The 19,612-nt window shown below is 42.5% G+C and overlaps 1 protein-coding gene across 1 annotated transcript; it reads left to right on the forward strand.

The window, feature by feature from the left end:
- The first annotated feature begins 8,064 nt into the window (after nucleotides 1-8,064).
- tbc1d25 (TBC1 domain family, member 25) lies at nucleotides 8,065-17,877 on the forward strand. Its single transcript, XM_004570910.6, has 7 exons — nucleotides 8,065-8,309; nucleotides 11,465-11,574; nucleotides 11,667-11,821; nucleotides 12,099-12,226; nucleotides 12,314-12,502; nucleotides 12,840-13,115; nucleotides 13,880-17,877. Exons 1-7 carry the CDS (start codon nucleotides 8,265-8,267, stop codon nucleotides 15,578-15,580), a joined length of 2,604 nt encoding a protein of 867 aa, XP_004570967.2. The 5' UTR covers nucleotides 8,065-8,264; the 3' UTR covers nucleotides 15,581-17,877.
- Nucleotides 17,878-19,612: the final 1,735 nt, after the last annotated feature.

The following is a 19,612-nucleotide window of genomic DNA, read 5'->3' on the forward strand; positions in this document are numbered from 1 at the left end:
TTTCAGACTGTCGTGCTCAGAAGCCACTAAAGCCTTTTAAGCCTCGAATAGTGTCCTGAATTTTACAAAAACACAGGCAGCCCCTGTGTTCTTTTCTTTAAAAAAAAAAAGTAAAAGAAAAGAACATTAAAACACACCTGGCTGTATTTCATTATCTCACCATGTTGCTCCACTCCTGCGTGTCTTCACCTTTCTGCACTCCTAGTTATCCTTCTTATCTATGTTTTATTTATTAGTTTTAATAACATAACATCCGACAATGTACCACACCGGGAAAAGTCCCATAGTCCTTTTAACCAATGGGAAAAAATGACTTATGATTATTTTAAACGTAACTCAAGCAATAAACCAGTGTTGTGTTTACACATATAAACAACTTAGCAGAGAACCAATTTTGGAACTTGTAACTATGGTACTGACGACAAACAACACATAGTTGTTCCACTTTCTTTAGCTGAATGGTGTTATCTCTGGTATTTCAGTTTGACAGGCGTTAAACGGTATTTTTGCACCAACGAGTTGATTTACAAAAAGAACTTGGCATATCTCGGCCTGGTGTGCAGTGTGAGCTTAAAAGCAAAACTGCCCACTGCACACAAACAAATAAACAATAATAAGAATTGTAAGACACACCTAGACACAGTCAATATGTTCAAATTTGCTCATTTATTTACACAAGCTTTTCCACGGCACAAGCCTGTGAAATGACATTCACTACCCATGTGTATGCTTTGCACACTTTGTTTCTCCTTCGCACAGCATGTCCTGCTTGCGCTGTCACACTCCCACTCTCCTCTTCCACAGACCAGCTTCTGACACTGCTTTTTAGCCTCGTCATAAGCTGCTCTGCCACCTACTCTCTTACCAGATACTAAAAATAAGGGAGGCATGATTAGAAAGATAGTCCAATCTCACTCATAAATGTAGACATTAAAATACTTTGCAAAGCCCTTGCAAGAAGATTAGAAAAACTCACTCCATTCATAAATACATGCTGATCAAACAGGTTTTATCAAGGCAGACACTCAGCCAATAATACACAGAAATTAATTAAGGTAATAGATTATTGCTTTGATTCATTATTCATAAATTGGATCAAAACACTATACAGCTCTCTAAATACATCTGTTAAGACAAATTATGTTACATCCCAGAGCTGTCTAAATCTAAAGAGGTGCACCAGACAGTGGTCCATTTTCATCAAACCACTAGCAGCAGCAAAATGTAGATATTAAAGGAATTTAAACTGAAAATACAGACCATAAGATAAGCCTATATGCTGATGATGTATTGCCTTTCCTTCTGAAGACAATAACATTCATAGATAAGTTCTCATCCATATCAGACTACCCCATTAGCTGGAGTAGATCAACAGTTCTACATCTGAGCTGCGAATTTCAGAACACCTCCACCAGTCCACTACAATTAGGTAACATTAGATAATTAGGTATAGATTTTTCGACCAGGCTCTCACACTTGGTACAATTGAATCATATTCTCCCACTAAGAAGAAGAAGAAGATCCCACGCATTGGAATACTTTACTCATATCACTCATGGGAAGAGTCGCACCACTTAAAATGATGGTTCTGTTTCAAATAGACAACTGGTTCTTGCTGATCTCGAATAAACTCTTTACTGCCTGGTTTAAGTCACTAGAAAAAAACCATCACGTATAAGTTTGAAAACTCTATTAAAGCCAATAAAAACCAAAACAAACAATGGTGGTCTACAACTACCAAAATTGTATTACTCCTTCTTGACCAATAGATTGCTTTATCTTTCGAAATGGATCAAATCAAGCTCGCCTGTGGCTGCACCTAGAAGAAGCATTGTGTGGGAAAGTGAAAATCTCTAGTCTGCCTTTCATAAGCCTAGAAAGCATTAAGCATCATAACTGCTTTAAAAGCCTTAACATAAACACCTCTCTGACAGCCTGGTGGGAATTTTTAATAAATAGCTCATTCTTGACTTATCCCATGTAAACTAACATCTATTTAACAATCCAGACATCTGCCAGAAACTTGCTGGTCTGCGTCCTTTGAAAGCTCTGAGGAGGGGAGGTCCATGGAGGTTTCCAGAATGTCTGGGGTATAATAGCAGGCCAGAGGGCAGGCAAGCAGACAAGGAGGTGAAGCAGATGTCCAGGTGAGACCAAACTGTGAGAAACAACAACCTCTAAATTCAAGGAGAACAAGGTTACACAGGGAAAAGCAGGTAGAGGAGGTCTACAAGTCCAGAGGTTCTGGCAGAGGTTATGTGAAGACTATCCACATGGTTTAGTTGCTGTATCCCAACCTCACTGAAGCTGAGCATCTTGGCTGACGTAAGTGAATTAGATAGGGAAACAAAAACATCACATATAGTCCTTACTGCCCTATGCATTGCTAAGAAAATTATCCTCATAACTGCAAATGAAAAAAAAAAACAGTTTGTGTATTACTCAATGCAGAATTTTACTTCTAGATCACATTAGTTTGGAAAAAACGTCTGTCTCCTCGAAAAAACAAAAAAACAAAAAAACAAACTACTGGATGAATTTATTTCTTATTGGTCTGCACTGATCAGTTCCTTTACTCAGTTGGGGGTGGTCGGCTATAGTCACATTTCCCTGTGTGGCTTGCAGGTGGCTGGGGGTGAACTCTAGGTCTAAGGAAGTCTGGCAGTTTTCTGGGGTCCTAAAGGTTGCAGCTGCTGTTTTGTGGCATACGTATGTCTGCTTTGGTCGGTGGTGGTGGGTGGCTGTGAGGAGTGCTGCCTTGTAGTCTTGGGATGTGGGGCCTGGGGTGGCGGGTGGCTGGTCTCCCTTGCGCAGGTCTGGGTGCAGGGCCCAGGATGGACCAGTTGAGCGGATGGCGTCACAACGGGACCCACACACAGATTCAATCACAGACACCAAGGATACAGTTCTCACACAAGCTTTAGTGCAAAACGTAAAAGTAAACAATGGCACAAGGAGAGATTGCTTAATGTGCTGGGAGGAGAAGACTAGGGAGAATCTTGTGGCTTACTTGGCAGGAGGAGCGGAAGAAGCTCCTGGGAGAAGTAATATTGACCGGGTGAGTGTCCAGAGAGATGGGAGTGTGAAGTGAATCCAACCTGGTTTGTACAGTGATCCAGAGCAGTGGAAGGCAGGAAGGCGGTGAAGCATGATCCAGAAAACCTGAAGCAGCCTGAGAATTTCCAAAATGGTGACCAGCATCCGGGTAGAGATGCAAACTGCACACAATGTGAGAACAAGGTAAGTTAATTATAGACGTGACTTGTGAAGCAAAGGTGGCCTGTTACTAACACGGGTTAGATAACAAACTGGCGAGGAACAGATGTGGACATTGGTCTTAAATACTGCCTGTTGATACTCCTGGATCAATGACAGGTGAGCATAACGGCCACCGTGCAGGGGAAAGCACAGCGTTCGATAATGTTGACCATAATATCCTATTAGAGCCATTAGAGCACGCTGTAGGTATTACAGGTACTGCGCTGCAATGGTTTGTATCATATCTACAGTGGGGCAAAAAAGTATTTAGTCAGCCACCGATTGTGCAAGTTCCCCCACTTAAAATGATGACAGAGGTCAGTAATTTGCACCAGAGGTACACTTCAACTGTGAGAGACAGAATGTGAAAAAAAAATCCATGAATCCACATGGTAGGATTTGTAAAGAATTTATTCGTAAATTAGGGTGGAAAATAAGTATTTGGTCACCTCAAACAAGGAAAATCTCTGGCTCTCACAGACCTGTAACGTCTTCTGTAAGAAGCTTTTCTGTCCCCCACTCGTTACCTGTATGAATGGCACCTGTTTGAACTCATCATCTGTATAAAAGACACCTGTCCACAGCCTCAAACAGTCAGACTCCAAACTCCGCCATGGCCAAGACCAAAGAGCTTTCGAAGGACACCAGGAAAAGTATTGTAGACCTGCACCAGACTGGGAAGAGTGAATCTACAATAGGCAAGCAGCTTGGTGTGAAAAAATCAACTGTGGGAGCAATCATCAGAAAATGGAAGACATACAAGACCACTGATAATCTCCCTCGATCTGGGGCTCCACGCAAGATCTCATCCCGTGGGGTCAAAATGATCATGAGAACGGTGAGCAAAGATCCCAGAACCACACGGGGGGACCTGGTGAATGACCTGCAGAGAGCTGGGACCAAAGTAACAAAGGTCACCATCAGTAACACACTACAACGGCAGGGAATCAAATCCCGCAGTGCCAGACGTGTTCCGCTGCTGAAGCCAGTGCATGTCCAGGCCCGTCTGAAGTTTGCCAGAGAGCACATGGATGATACAGCAGAGGATTGGGAGAATGTCATGTGGTCAGATGAAACCAAAGTAGAACTTTTTGGTATAAACTCAACTCGTCGTGTTTGGAGGACGAAGAATACTGAGTTGCATCCCAAGAACACCATACCTACTGTGAAGCATGGGGGTGGAAACATCATGCTATGGGGCTGTTTTTCTGCCAAGGGGACAGGACGACTGATCCGTGTTAAGGACAGAATGAATGGGGCCATGTATCGTGAGATTTTGAGCCAAAACCTCCTTCCATCAGTGAGAACTTTGAAGATGAAACGAGGCTGGGTCTTCCAACATGACAATGATCCAAAACACACCGCCCGGGCAACAAAGGAGTGGCTCCGTAAGAAGCATTTGAAAGTCCTGGAGTGGCCTAGCCAGTCTCCAGACCTCAACCCCATAGAAAATCTGTGGCGGGAGTTGAAAGTCCGTGTTGCTCGGCGACAGCCCCAAAACATCACTGCTCTCGAGAAGATCTGCATGGAGGAATGGGCCAAAATACCAGCTACTGTGTGTGCAAACCTGGTAAAGACCTATAGTAAACGTTTGACCTCTGTTATTGCCAACAAAGGTTATGTTACAAAGTATTGAGTTGTATTTTTGTTATTGACCAAATACTTATTTTCCACCCTTACGAATAAATTCTTTACAAATCCTACCATGTGGATTCATGGATTTTTTTTTTTTTCACATTCTGTCTCTCACAGTTGAAGTGTACCTCTGGTGCAAATTACTGACCTCTGTCATCATTTTGAGTGGGGGAACTTGCACAATCGGTGGCTGACTAAATACTTTTTTGCCCCACTGTATCTAATAGACTCCAGTTTGTTGGAGAGTCTTCTTCACACACTGACGTTAATTATGGAGTTCCACAGGGTTCAGTGCTAGGACCAATTCTGTTTACATTATACTGCCTCGGGGAAGCATGTATGATCAGATTATTATGCATGCTTCCCATTAATGGCCTCATATTACCACATCACCCTATTAGAGCACATCACTCTCACACTGCAGGTTTCTTCTGTTAATTTGTGCATTTTACTCTGTGAGAGGAAGTTCTCACTCACTTCCTGTATTTATAGCTTCCTGTTTATTGTTGACTTCACAGAAAGGGACAAGATGAAGAGAGGGAAGAAAACTGTTGTCATTTAATAGAAGTGCATTTTAGGGTTTTGTTTGCTTTAGTGTTGTATGTAATATTGTAAAATGTAATGTACACTTTAGAAGTGTGTGTTTTGTTGCTGGTGAAAAGTGAGTAAGAGGATGATTATAATATTTAGTCTCATATATGTGTCTTACATGGATGACTGTATTCTATTTGTATGGACTAGCCCATTGGAGGCAATTTTGTTTGTATAGCTTGAGAGTATTTAAACAGAAGAACTTAGTTGTTCAAGAGACGAGGACCAGGTCAGTGTGCATGTGAGATTCATTTTGATTGGTTTAAGTTTAGTTATGTTTATTTGTCCAAGGCAGCTTTTGAGTTATTGATTCTTGTAAATATTTTTTGTCACAATGTTTGCAAATAAATCACCTGCTACATTGGACAGCATCTGTTTCCTGATCTTCTTCAGCCACTTTGGCCAAGCCATCTCAGTCATTTTGCAGAATTTAATTTCCTGCTCTTTTAGTTGTTCGGCTGTTTTGCAGGGTTATACAAAAATGTTTTCATGAGCTTTTGACTGAGATTCTGAGGTTTCTAAAGCTACGACTGATGTCTGTATTTAAAAAGACTTTGTGTCACATCATACTAAACCTGTTCCCAGGGGCAAGAGGGACTTAAGAAGTTAATAAGTTGTATTTGGGGAACTCCTGACTGAGGTTTCCCTGAGTCAAATCACCAAGAACAATGACTAAGGAGTCCCTGTTTCTCTGCTCCACACAGCATTTGCTGAGCAAACAAGCACTGGGCTTGAGGTTGCATGTACACACAGACCAGAATAAATTAATAAAACTCATGTGGGGAGATTGCAGTGAATGAAAAAAAATATTCCAGATGACTGTCACCAAAGCAGTTGCTAACAGGAAGTCATATGATTGTTGGGTTCTCTGTTGTATTACTGTAGGGTCTACCTTACAATACAAAGCACCTTTTGGCGACTGTTGTTGTGATTTGGTGCTGTATAAATAAAAATGAAACTGAGCTGAAAGCAGTGTTTCTGAATAACACTGAGCATCTTCTTCAGTGTTATTCAGTCCCATCTTTGTTGAGTCCTCCAGCAGTTCCTAGAAAACAAGTTAGATGCGTAAAGGTAGCATGTGTCAGTTTCATGCTGACAATGTTTCCATCCTTGGCTACAGCTCTGAGAAGAGTCAAATCAGAGCCAACCCAGCTAAGGTCCAAGCAGTTCTGGATTGGCCAGAGCTAACCACTTGAAAACATCTTCAGTGCTGCCTCGGCTTCTCTATGTCTTTTATGTTGCTTCAGTTGTCCAGTCTTAGAATATACATTGGCCACGCATGTCAAAATTCACCTGTCATCCAGCCAAAGTTCAAGTTGCTACAATGTTGTCATATACAGACAACATTGTAGCAACATTTACCCATAATGTGAATCCTTAGACAAACAAAAGTCTCAGAGACGTCTGAGTGGCTGTCTGCCACCTGTCTTCAAAACAAAACTTCTCCCACTCTCCCAGTTGGTCTGCTGCATCATACCTGGAAGTGCCACTGGTCCCATATTGCACTGGATTTTGCTACCTGACTGCCTCCATCTGCAGGTAACACTGTCGTTCTCACAACTGACCGTTTTTCACACGCTGTGTACTTCATTACTCTCCCTAAGTTCCTCTCTGGCCATGAAACCCCCCACATCGGTTTACTTAGAAATAACTCAGGAAGTAAAAGTTATCAGCAATATTTTATTATCTTAGACAAATGCATTTATATGATATTCCGGTGCATACTCCATACCAGTTTTGAGTGTTCAAAAATCAGGCAGGTGGTAGTGTGCTCTGACTCGGCAGCTGTTCTTTCAAGTCTACAATCATTTTGTTCGAAGACAAGGCAGGGCATGCTGTATGCTATTCTGGAGACTATAAGAAGGATAAGGTGTTGTGGTGGCAATATTCACTTTCTTTGGGTGCCAGCTCATGTAGGGATCAGTGGAAATGAAAAGGTGGATAGGTTGGAAAAAAAGAGCGTTGACTAAAAATAGGACTGAGATGGCAATTACAAGCAGTGGATCTGAAGCAAAAGCTATTGTTTGGAGGCAGGTTGTTAAGGAGTGGCAGACGCGGTGGGACTCGGGAAGTAAGGGCAGACAATTGTATCATCTTAAGAAGGAGGTGGCAGAGAGTAGGTTGTATAGGGGTAATAGGAGAGATGAGGTGGTCATTACCAGGCTTAGACTGGGACATTGTGCATTAAATAAAACACTACAGATGATAGGAGAACATGAGACGGGGCTTTGTGGAGTGTGCCAGGAGGAGGTGGAGACAGTAGAGCATGTAATACTGCGGTGCAAGGGTTATGATGTGGAGAGGACAGTTCTGCAGAATAGGTTGACGGAGCGAGGAATTGGGGAATTTAATCTAAAGAGTGTGTTGGAGGGTAGTAGGGCACAGGTGAGGGAACTGGTGGGGTTTCTGAAGGATATAGGTGTTTATGAAAGAGTGTAGGGTTTTTTTGTTTTTGTTTTTGTTTTGATACAAATTGTAAACTCACTGTCTGACCCATACTCCGGAACAGTAGGAGGCGGTAATGCTCCTTTACGTTGGTTGCCAACCGCCGTTAAACACAAAGAAGAAGAAGAAGACTCCATACCAGTTGGTGGCGGTAATGCACCAATTCGTTGTTTGTCAACAGCCAATGAATACAAAGAAGAAGAAAAAGAATCAGCAGAATATCGTCAAGCATAGGAACTCGGCTGGAGCCACTTCCATCATGTCAGGATAGAAAAGCAAACAAACAGCAGACAAAGCTCGGTCGAACCATCCTTTTCCGAAACGGAGTCTTTACGATGGAAGGCGAGGAGGAGAGGGGTGTTGTTCGTGTCAAAGTCAAGGTGGGAGAATGATGGTTTCTTTGACTTCCACATAGGCTGCCAAAGACTGCGAACAGCGAGCAATCATATTATCGCATAGGTTAAATTGGCTGTTTAGACAGACACGCTCCCGCGTTAATGTTAAACATCGAAAATATGCACTCCGTAAACTGGATGTTTAGCAGTGTGCCATAACAGAGGGGGCCTCTTCTATTTATTTGGGGGTTTTCGGTAGAATTGCTTCTTCTCGATGCCGATCAGTCATTGTCCCTGTCAGTTTACACTGAGTAAACCTGTAATGTACACCTGACACGGTTATCGGTCATAACACGTTGACAATATCCAATGCAAACATCGGGCTGTCACAGAGGTGAGCTGACGTCACTTGCCTGCCCAGAAAATGTGTGCGTATTGTGCCTGTAGGTATCCCCGGCGGTGTTGTTTCCCCTGCGTCGGGAGCACGTCCGGTTGACTCCGCCTCCATTACAAACAGCGAGACGTGGAAGTAGCGATGTTTACTTTAGTGCAAAACTGAAAGATGACTGTCGTTACAAACAGAAAATGATACATTTATTGTTCTCACTTTATGAGATTATTTTAACAAACCGACGACCTTTTGCCCGATAATCATTTTTATCCTCCTGTACCTTCACTGCATAAAGAGCTAAAACTCCAAAATTTCAGGAGTAGCTGGTCATTAGAAGAAGTGTTTGTGAACTAAAAATCAAGAATGAGGGAAACTCTTTGTCCGTGATTTGGAGAGCCCAGTGGGAAGTCTGCCGGGGATGCCGTGGCAGGACAGGTGCACCAGCATTTTTGTTGTGTCAATTGTTATCTGCATCAAAGACATAACAGCTTATAATGTTACGAACCTTTTTGCTGTATGTTGCACAATACTTCAAAGTTTAAAGGTCATAATATGACAAACTTCATGCAGAGGAAAGAAATGTACACTGTATACCCTGCATCATTTAATTATACTGTTAAATTAATGGCCTTTTTGTGACACAAAAGAAATTCATAATACTGTTATAGTTGCATAAATAAAAGTAGGGTAGAATGTGTAGAAACTAAAAAGCTAGTTTCTACACATTATTTCTATCACATTATCAGATATCAAAAAGGTTTAATATTCGAATGCACATTTGAACAAAATGTATTCAAATATTGAACCAAATAATAATGTTGATTGATATAAAAACCAGAAAAAAAATCCCTTCATCCTTCAAGCTCGAGTCCTCTACCAGAGTCTTGGGAGCTCAAGGGTCCTGCACGGTATCTTTGCTGTTCCTAGTACTGCGCTCTGCTGGACACCACTACTGTATCCGGTTGGTCAGCCATCACCAGTTTATCCGCCTGTATCTGAAAGTCCCACAGAATCTTAACTCAGTCATGCTCAACCACCCTAGGGGGCGTATCCAATTTTGACCTCGTGACGTCCAGGACATACAGATGTTCCTGTACACTATGCCGGCCACTTGGTTATGGCGTTCCATGTATGCCCTGCCTGCTAGCATCTTACACCCTGCTGTTATGTGCTGGATTGTCTCAGGGGCATCTTTACACAGCCTGCACCTGGGGTCTTGTCTGGTGTGACAGACCCCAGCCTCTATGTGCTCAGTTCTTGTTCCTGTGCTGCCATGATTAGTGTCTATGTGCTGTCACTCCAGCTTTGTCCAGCCACTGGTAGGATTTCCAGCCACTTCGTCTATCTGCCGGTGGTACATACAGGGGCCTTTCCTTCATGATGGTTCTTCTTGCTCCACTTCTTTCTTAGGTTTCTGCTGCCTGAGCTGTTCACTAAGCACACAGTCAGTTGTGGCCAACTTCCTGATGTACTCATGGATGTTTGTTGTCTCATCCTGGACGGTGGTTCAGACACTCACTTGCCCTCTGCCTCCTTCCTTCCGCTTAGTGTACAGTCTCAAGGTGGTGGATTTGGGTTGAAACCCTCCACACATGGTAAGGAGATTGATGTAATCTCTCCAGCATGTCTTGGGTTTGCCTCGGTGCCTCCGTCTGGTGGGCCGTGCCCAGAACACCTCACCCAGAAGGCGCCGAGGAGGCATCCTAATCAGATACCCAAACCACCTCAACTGGTCGTGCTCCTTTTCCAGCTGAGGACCACAACCTCAGATTTGGAGGTGCTTGTTCTCATTCCCGCTGCTTTACACTTGGCTCCGAACTGCTTTAGTGCAAGCTGGAGGCAACCACCAAGGCCACATCATCTGCAAACACTGTTTTTCCCATGTGAGCGTTGAAGTTTTCCAGTAGAATGACAGAAACACTAGATGGATCACCCTAAAGCATCCCACTCAGTGACCCCAAGAAGGCTGGCTAGTCTGAACTGTCCATTGGTGCATAAGCACAGATGACAGTCAGGACCCATTCCCCGACCCAAAGGTGCAGGGAAGCAATCATCTCATCCACCAGCAAAAACCCCAGCATACTGGCAGCAAGGTGAGAGAATACAAGAATACCCATACCTGCCTACCACCTGTCACTGAGACCGGAACAGAGTCCAGCCCCAAGCTGTGCATTGAAGTGAGGCTACTGTAGCTTTATGTATCTGTTAACCTCAGGCTTCTTATTCACCACAGAGGTTACATTCCATGAGTGTGGTCCCATGACGCTTCTTTGGGCTGTGCCTGCCAGCACAGATGGCATAAGGCCCGACCCCCCAGACGCTCACCTTTGAGCTCCCTCTCCAGGCCTGGTTTCAGGGTGAGACCCCAGTAACCCTTTTGCAGATAGAATAAACAGTCCCTTGATTTCTATTCTTTTCATAGGGGTCGACTTAATCGTGCTTTGTCTGGCCCCTCATCCAGGACAAATTTGCCCTGAGAGACTGTAGCACCCCCTAGGCAACCCCCCACCCCCCAACAACAGAGGATGATGTGGAGCATTATTCCATTAATTTTATGTGTTTTGTATGCTTTACATTCAAATAGACGAATTATTATGTATTTTGTTTTATAATTATTTTACAGTTATGGTCTAGTAACAATGCATTGTTTTTTATTTTATTATAGGGTGGTATAGTATCCCATTGACTTGGTTTGTATCTCTTATTCTCCTACCATGGTTTAACCACACCAAGAATGTTTGTATGTTTACTTGTTTGTCAGTGATGAGATTGTAATATGATTTTTATTTATTTATTTATTTTTTCCCAGAAATGTGATGGGGCACTTCCTGTGGAGTTTCGCTCCTTTGCTGTTGATCCCCAGATAACATCGCTGGAGGTTTTGCAGCACATACTTATCAGAGCCTTTGATTTGAATGGGTAAGAATAGTCAGAATGGCCAAACAGACTTATAAACAGAGAAGTGCCCAAAGAATTTATCTAACATTGTTTAAATATCTTTTTTGAATTAGGAAGAGAAATTTCAGCGTTGGTTACCTGTCTCGCGATCGCAGCGGGGCTGAAATGTATATGTCTCTGGTCTCTGACTGGGATTTGGATGTTGCGTTTGTCAGTGCAGCCAGACCATTTCTGCAGCTCAAGATGGATATAAAACCTTCTGAGGACAGTAAGAACACCAGCAACTTAAATCAAGACTGAAAGCAAAAATGTTATAGATTTCTAATTTATGATGTAAATAATATAAATTTTAAAGATCAAAACTACAGTCTGTGGTAGAACATTTTGTTACCCATCACATCCAAACTTTTAAAAGTCTGTTTGCAGAAGAGAAATGATTACAACAAAGAATACCTCTTTCAGATTGAAACCAGGCATCAAAACGTGACACAGGAAGGACTAAAACACTGTTGCTGTTAAATCTGCTTGTCATTATTTCACTGCAGGCCCTGTTTTGGAAGACTGGGACATCATAAGCCCCAAAGACGTGATTGGCTCTGAGCAGCTTCTCACAGAGAAGACTAGATCCTTGGCATCTGCAGCTCTTCCCTTCACCCAGTCTCTACTGTCCCAGGTTCCTTTACCTTTCCTCACTCTGTTTAACCTAACCACACTCTCTGAGCCACGTTTTTGCTGATGCACCTGTTTCTATTCTGTTTAGGTGGGCCGGACCCTGTCGAAGGTCCAGCAGGCCTTCAGCTGGTCTTATGGGGAGGAGATCAAGCCTTTCAAGCCCCCTCTAAGTGACGCTGAGTTTCACAGTTACCTTAACGGACAGGGACAGTTGACCCGGCCTGAGGAACTCAGACTGCGAATCTACCATGGGGGTGTGGAGCCGTCGCTGCGGAAGGTTTAGCACCTGTGTTTGATTAATATTGTATATGAGCACCTTGTACGCTCTAAACAAAATAATCTGGTTATTATTTCTGGTTATTATTTAAACTGAACAAATTCTCGTGCTAATTCTAGCTATCCTGCTATCCTAGCTCTCCCTCTTGGCTGAGAGTTTTAACAGTCAGCCAGCTTGCAACCAGATTTGAACTGATACGTTCAGTCATTTGCGATTTTTGGATGAAAAGATGGAACTTGAAGGACAATTAAGAACATATATGTGCAATTATAGAATTTGTATTTTATGACTTACATTTCTCAAGGATTAACTCCTCTGTTGTCCTCTGTTGGGTTAGGTGGTTTGGCGTTACCTCCTGAATGTCTATCCAGATGGACTTAGCGGACAGGAGAGAATGGACTACATGAAGAGGAAGACGAGAGAGTATGACCAGCTAAAGAGAGAGTGGACAACCCGGGTTAGTCATGAGGACCTTGAATTTATCCGTGGAAATGTTCTCAAAGACGTCCTGAGGACGGATCGAGCTCATCCATACTATGCAGGCTCTGAGGATAGTCCCCATTTGACTGCCCTCACAGATCTACTCACCACATTTGCCATCACTCATCCACAGGTTTGTATTGGCGCATTATCTGGAACGCAAATCTTCTCCTGCAGTCTGAATCTCTTAACCCTCTGTATCCACAGAAACGCCAGAATCTTGGCTAAAAGCTCAACAAACAAATAGAAGAGCATGTAAACACAAATGACATAAACACAAAGCACGGATTCCCTGTTTGCAGAGTCGCAGACAAGTATGTAACATTGAAAGCCGGCATCTCGCAGATTCCAAAACTGCAAGTTTCATCACGCTCCGACCAAAATTCAGTGAACCAGCAGCAAAAGAAAACCAGACCACGCTTCGAGTTTGAAAAATAGTAGCATGAATTTTGTCTTACCTTTGCTGTTTTTCATCTAAAACCTATTTTGTCACTGTTAAAGTTCATTAACTAAATAACTCCATCTCCTACAATGCCTCAGAGAAGTTTTTCATCAAAGGAAAATCACAATTTTCTGCCCGTTACAGAGATTACTGTCTGATAGTGACGGCACGTATGAGAAGAAAAGGAACAAACCAAGACAAAATAACAAGGCTGATATTTTTCTTTAAGAAAAGACTGATTTGCATGACTTTAGCTTTTCTAATGGTTTGCTCAAAGCAATCCAGTTTTGATTCCTTTAAAAGTATTTTAATGTCGGCTGTTTTAAGGAAGAAAGACCACAGTCTTAAATGATACATTTGATGATTGTGACATGACATATAACGTGATATAGAAATGTGTTCTTTGTGCAAACTGTCATCTTTTGTAACGTTTTGCCATTGTGTTGTTTTTCCAGATCTCTTACTGTCAAGGCATGAGTGACATTGCCTCCCCAATACTTGCAGTAATGGACAACGAGGCACACGCCTTCATTTGCTTTTGTGGCATCATGAAACGCTTAGAAGGAAACTTCCGGCCAGACGGGCAGCTCATGTCTGTTAAGTTCCAGCATCTGAAGCTCCTCCTGCAGTACTCCGATCCTGAATTCTACTCTTACCTAGTGTCCCGAGGAGCTGACGACCTCTTCTTCTGCTACCGTTGGCTTCTTCTGGAGCTTAAACGAGAGTTTGCGTTTGATGATGCTCTAAGGATGCTGGAAGTTACTTGGAGCTCTCTGCCCCCAGATCCTCCTGAAACTGAAGTGGAGCTTCTGGGGCCACCTCTGGAAGCCGACGAAACAATGTTCAGCAACTTTGAGGACAAGACGGTTGAGGACTACTTTCAAGATAAGGAACAAAAAGAGAAGCAGCGTCGACGGCACATGCTGCGACCTTCAAGAGAAGAAGCAGACATGAACATAAATGCCATCGCTGATGAAATGGACAGGCAAAGCGTGAGCTCGGACAAAGCAAATGTGGGTGACGAGTGTGATATCCCTCAGGTAACCATGGCAAAGACAGATTTGAAAGGTGCTCCCTTCGAGAGGCAGACTAGTTTTGGGGAGTGTAAATATTATACTGCCCGAAATGAAGACAGCTTTGATATGGAGGAGGTTGAACAGCATCCTCCATGTCAACAGGGTGCAGTGGTTTCAGAGTCGATAACGAGCATCCCGAGGCGCCAATCCACAACTGACACTGAGGAGGACACGGGAGAGCAAACACCACTGTTTAAAAATTTTGATAATGATGTTTCTCCACCTCTTTTCCCAAGCAGCCAACCCGTCTGGAAAACTGGCTCCTCTGTCTCTCCCATGTCTTCAGTGTCACCATCGAGTTGGCCTGGTGTTTCTCCAGACTCTCCTCCAAAGTCCACATCACCATACGTGAGCAACGAAAGTGAGGCCTTACCAAGAGCTGGCCTAAACGTGTCAGCTTCTTCTACTCAGTTGCCCAGCAGTACACGCATCAGTTCACCCACAACCCCCACTGCACGGACATCCGTCAGCTCTCTTTCTACTGCTCAAAACAGATCCCTGCTGTCTTCACCCATTTTGTCCTTTGGAAGAGGAACATCTTTGTCTGGTTCCAGGTTGTACTCAAACAGTCTCCTCTCACCTGGCAACAAATCCCCCAGCAGCGCTGCTAATACGCCCAGTTCTCTAAAAGCCGAGACCACTGGCATCAAGCCGTGCTCCTTGCCACCTCCTCAAGAGTTTGGTAAAGGCAACCCGTTCATGCTGTTCCTGTGCTTGTCCATCCTGTTGGAGCACAGAGACCATATCATCAAGAACAGTTTGGATTACAATGAGCTAGCCATGCACTTTGATCGCCTTGTGCGACGCCACAACCTGAGCAGAGTGCTGCAAAGAGCCAAGGCCCTGTTTGCAGAGTACTTGCAAAGTGAGGTGTGGGACTCAGAAGAAGGGGATGAGGTTAGCTCAGACTCTCCAACAACAGCTACTGCTACTCAGCACTCCCCTTCTTCAGCCATCTCTGCTAAGCCCATTTACAGCCCTTTAGCATCTCCACAGTTGTCATCTCCAAACTCAACCTATAATTTGGCAAACACCATTCCTTCTCTGATAGCTCAAAATTCCTTTTCCACCAGTTCCTGATTCTGTTGTACATCACTGGCCTCCTTTTCCGGACTGCTTAGTGGATTCAGCTCTTTCAATTCTGTCTCTAATTAAATACATATATTCCTTAAGGTCAGTGTAATATTTTTCATTTTTCTTGCTTGTTCTCTGGAAGTCGGGATAAAGAACCTAAGAAGCCTTTTTTCCATTGGGGTTGCTGATTCTTGAAGCTCAGTAATTTGGGGATCTGATATTTGACCCTGAGCCTGTCTGAATCATACACTTGGTGCATTTAACCCGTGTTGCCACTTTTATCATGTTTGTTTACAATCTGATTTCCTCTCCAGGAAGCCATGGAAGTATGTTAATTAAAACACGGGAGTTCAATTATTTAAAAACATAATGGGATGGTGGTTTCTTGAACTCATGAGTCAAGTCTTTGCTTTCACTCATCCCGAGTGCACGAACCACTGAATAATTGCAGAATTTGTATGTTTTGTTTTGTTTTTTGTTTGTTTGTTTGTTTGTTTGCTTGTTTATTGTTTTTTTTGTTTTTTTTTTTAAAATAACCTCAAGTGTGACTTGTTACTCATAAAATAACATGCTCGATAGGGATGTGACCCTGTGACCCCAATAATTTAATCCGATAATCTAAATTCTTTTAGTTTGGATATTTTAAATAAGTGTGTGTGTGAACAAGGAGCCACTCGCTGACTATTTAGTTGGCATGTTGTTTCATTTCTTTGTATCTTCAAAGCAAACATGCAGAAAGGCATTTGCAGTGACATTCACTGTGCTCGGGAGCACATGGTACACCATCCAGGACTCATTTCTGCCTGAAATTGCTTCCTGTTGAAAGTAGGTTGTCCTCTAAAACACTCACTTGAGGCAACTAGTTGTGAACTGGTGCCATACAAATAATATTGAATTGAAAACATACTTGGCAATATTTGACACATAACACGACCATAGCTGCATACTTATTGGCCAGTAGTTCCTCATAGAGTAGCTATGGTCCAGATGAACTGGTTTACTTATTACAAACATATAGCTGCTGCGTATGGTCCAGTCTCTGCTCTTTAGACGTTTTCCAGTCAATTTCTAGTTCTTTCTAATTCATCTTGGAGTTGTAAGACTAGCTCACCATAACCACAACCTACCCTATACTGGAGCAGACAGTATGAAGGCGTAGGTTCTGATGTTGAAACTGAGATGGGGCCGCTGTCTCTGATCCAACCTCTGCTAAGCCGCTGTTAAAACAAACAGCTGTGACGTCTCTTTAAAACATGTTAGCCCAGGACAAAAACTGGCTGCCATGCTGTGAACATCAGTGTGGTTTCAGTCTACTTTGTACAAATGCCTTTTTATTAAGAGACCTTGTGCTGGGGTCACAAATTAAAACTACATCAGTAGTAAAGTAAGTACTGCACACTGTAAATGTGTTTATTGAGTAATGTTTAATTTTAGCACTTTGCTCATTGCTCTTTTCCAAAGACAGTGTTTTATGAATGTACAGCTCGCATCTTCTTTTGTCCTTTTTGGAGGGAAACTAAGATCTCACAGAGTGAACGCGACTAACAGCAATCAATCAAAAAGCAGCTGAAAGCTGTCAGGACACGCCCAGGAGGATTGGCCCTATTTTGTTGTTTTGGTTTTTTTTGAGTTGATTCACAGATTTATTGATCACATTAGATATGTGCCTGTGAAATCAAAGCTTGCATTGTGCTAGCTCTGATATAAACTCCACTTTAACAAAGCTTACATTCATCATTTTCTGTTATTGTTTGTGTCAAAGCAGTTATGCTCATGCTGTGGTTATAAAAGGTGGTGATGATATTCTGGTCTTATTTTTTACCAGCTCAACATAGGTGAAGGGAAGCAAAATACATATTTATGTTTTAGGCCATGACACTGTCAATAAGCTGGGCAGCTGGAGAAATGCTTACTCTGGATGGGTTTTGGCCCCGGTCACATGAATCCATCCTTAGACCACATGCTCGACGTTCCAGACCTCAGCTCAGTTGTGTGCCATCTGTTAGGGATATGAAGGCACAACTACAAATTTTGGGAGTAGATCTTAAAACATTCTTCTTCTTAGCATGGTTTACCTGACCTATTCTTACTTTTTAAGGGATAGGTATTCTGCAAACACAGTACTCATGCAAAAGTAACGCTTATTTGAGAATTACCTTCTGAGGACTGTTTCTGTTTAAACAGAATTTGAAGTGACTGATATCGTTGGAGAAGCTCGTATGGTTCTGATTCTGGGGTTCTGTTTTGCCTCCTTTTGTATGTCAGTATTTAATATCAAAATAAACCAATCTGAAGTAACTGTACTCACTGGACTGTGAGCTAGCAATATGTACATTTATTTAAAAAGATTTATCTCAAGTTATCTATGTAAACAAAAGTTAAAACAATGTTACTGATTGTATATTGGACACAAATAAATATTCAGTGCAGCTGATTGCATGGAGGATGATTGTTTTGAACTGATTCATGAAGGCTACAAAAGTCCAAGTGTAGAATTTGAAATACAATCCTGTTCTCAAAACTGCCTCAATTTTAATTTTACTTGGGTGGATCTAGTACTTCTTTGTTAATTCATTTAAAGCAATTAAGCATTTTAAGAAGTTAGTCTAACTGATGCACACATGAGGTTCACGCCTGATTATAAATTCTGCTTCACACCCACCATCTGATGACAAAGTTGAGTTGTAGACACAGTAGGGTTGAATTCGATGTCAGCACATCCGTTGCAGCTGTAACAGCATCAGCTCTTCTTGGAAGGCTTTCTACAACGTTTAAGAGTTTAATTATGTCAATTCTGACCATTCTTCCGAAAGCACATTTATGAAATCGGACACTGACGTTGGACCAGAAGGCCTGGCCTATTCATCCCAAAGGTGTTCTGTCGAGTTGAGGCCAGGACTCTGGCGTGGAAGAGCTTGACTAGCCAGAACAAACTCCCTCATATATGTCTTTGACTTTGATTTGTACATTGATGCACAGTCATGTTGGCACAGGAGGGGCCATCTCCAAACTGTTCCTACAAAGGTGAGAGCATGAAATTGTCCAAAATGCCTTGGTATACTGACGCATTAAGAGTTCCTTTGACTGGAACAAAGGTGCATCTGACAGTTTGCATTAAGGTTTGGATGCAGCTGCTCAGCCATGGAAATCCATTCCATGAAGCTCTGTATGTGCTGAGCTAATCTGAAGGCCAGGCGAAGTTTGCAGGTGTGTATCCATTTACTCTACAGAAAAGCTCCGTGTTGCTGTCATTCCCAGTTGCTTCACTGTTATATTACCTGTATCAGTTGACTAAGGAGTTTTTAATGAGGAAATTTAAGATCTGGAATTGTTACACAGGTGGCATCCCGTGTAACAGGGTACTGCTCTGTCACAAGGAGCAGTCTGCAGACTTAGGTCCTTGCTTTTATACACCTGTGGCCAATGAAGTGATTGGAAAACCTGAATTCAATGATTTGGATGGGTGTGTGAATTATTTTGGCAACAGCATCATTTATATTGCTCATGTTATGTTTGAGCAGGGGTAGCTTGTCGGCTATCACGATTGGCTGTCTACCTGCAGAGTGTTGTCAGTGGAGGGAGTGTACAAAATAATCAGCCCACCGCGTCTGTGGGCTTCACTTCCTGTTGTTGTAGCCAATTGTAGACATGAGCAAAGTTGTAACTTACAAAAGAGTTGAAGTGAAATCAAGTGGAGGACTATACAGGAGCACATTTGCAGTGGTTGAAAACATGTACATGGACCCTATGACAATGACAGATTTGCAGGATCATAAACCTTTAATACTTATTTTATGCTTGAACATGGATAGTTCAAAGGTAGCCTGTCGGCACTCACAGACTGATAAAAACGTAATACATCTGGTCTTTAGGCTACTCGTAATTGTTTTTGTCGGTCCATCAGCAAACTGCTGAGAAGATTAAAGTTATAACTTACAAACAGCTCAAGTAAAACGGAATTTTAAAACAATAAAAAATGGTCATTGCAGCTACTGTTATTTCCATCCTTTATTTTTCATCATTTATGATTATTTTTAC

The sequence above is a fragment of the Maylandia zebra genome, linkage group LG20 (genome assembly GCF_041146795.1).
Source record: "Maylandia zebra isolate NMK-2024a linkage group LG20, Mzebra_GT3a, whole genome shotgun sequence".
Classification (NCBI taxonomy): domain Eukaryota; kingdom Metazoa; phylum Chordata; class Actinopteri; order Cichliformes; family Cichlidae; genus Maylandia; species Maylandia zebra.

Bases quoted from the DNA above. Each gene is read 5' to 3' on its own strand.
- tbc1d25 (XM_004570910.6), top strand. From the start codon at position 8,265: ATGGAAGGCGAGGAGGAGAGGGGTGTTGTTCGTGTCAAAGTCAAG. The intron at 8,310-11,464 runs GTGGGAGAATGA...ATTTTTTCCCAG, and splicing joins TTGTTCGTGTCAAAGTCAAG to AAATGTGATGGGGCACTTCC. The intron at 13,116-13,879 runs GTTTGTATTGGC...TTGTTTTTCCAG, and splicing joins TTGCCATCACTCATCCACAG to ATCTCTTACTGTCAAGGCAT.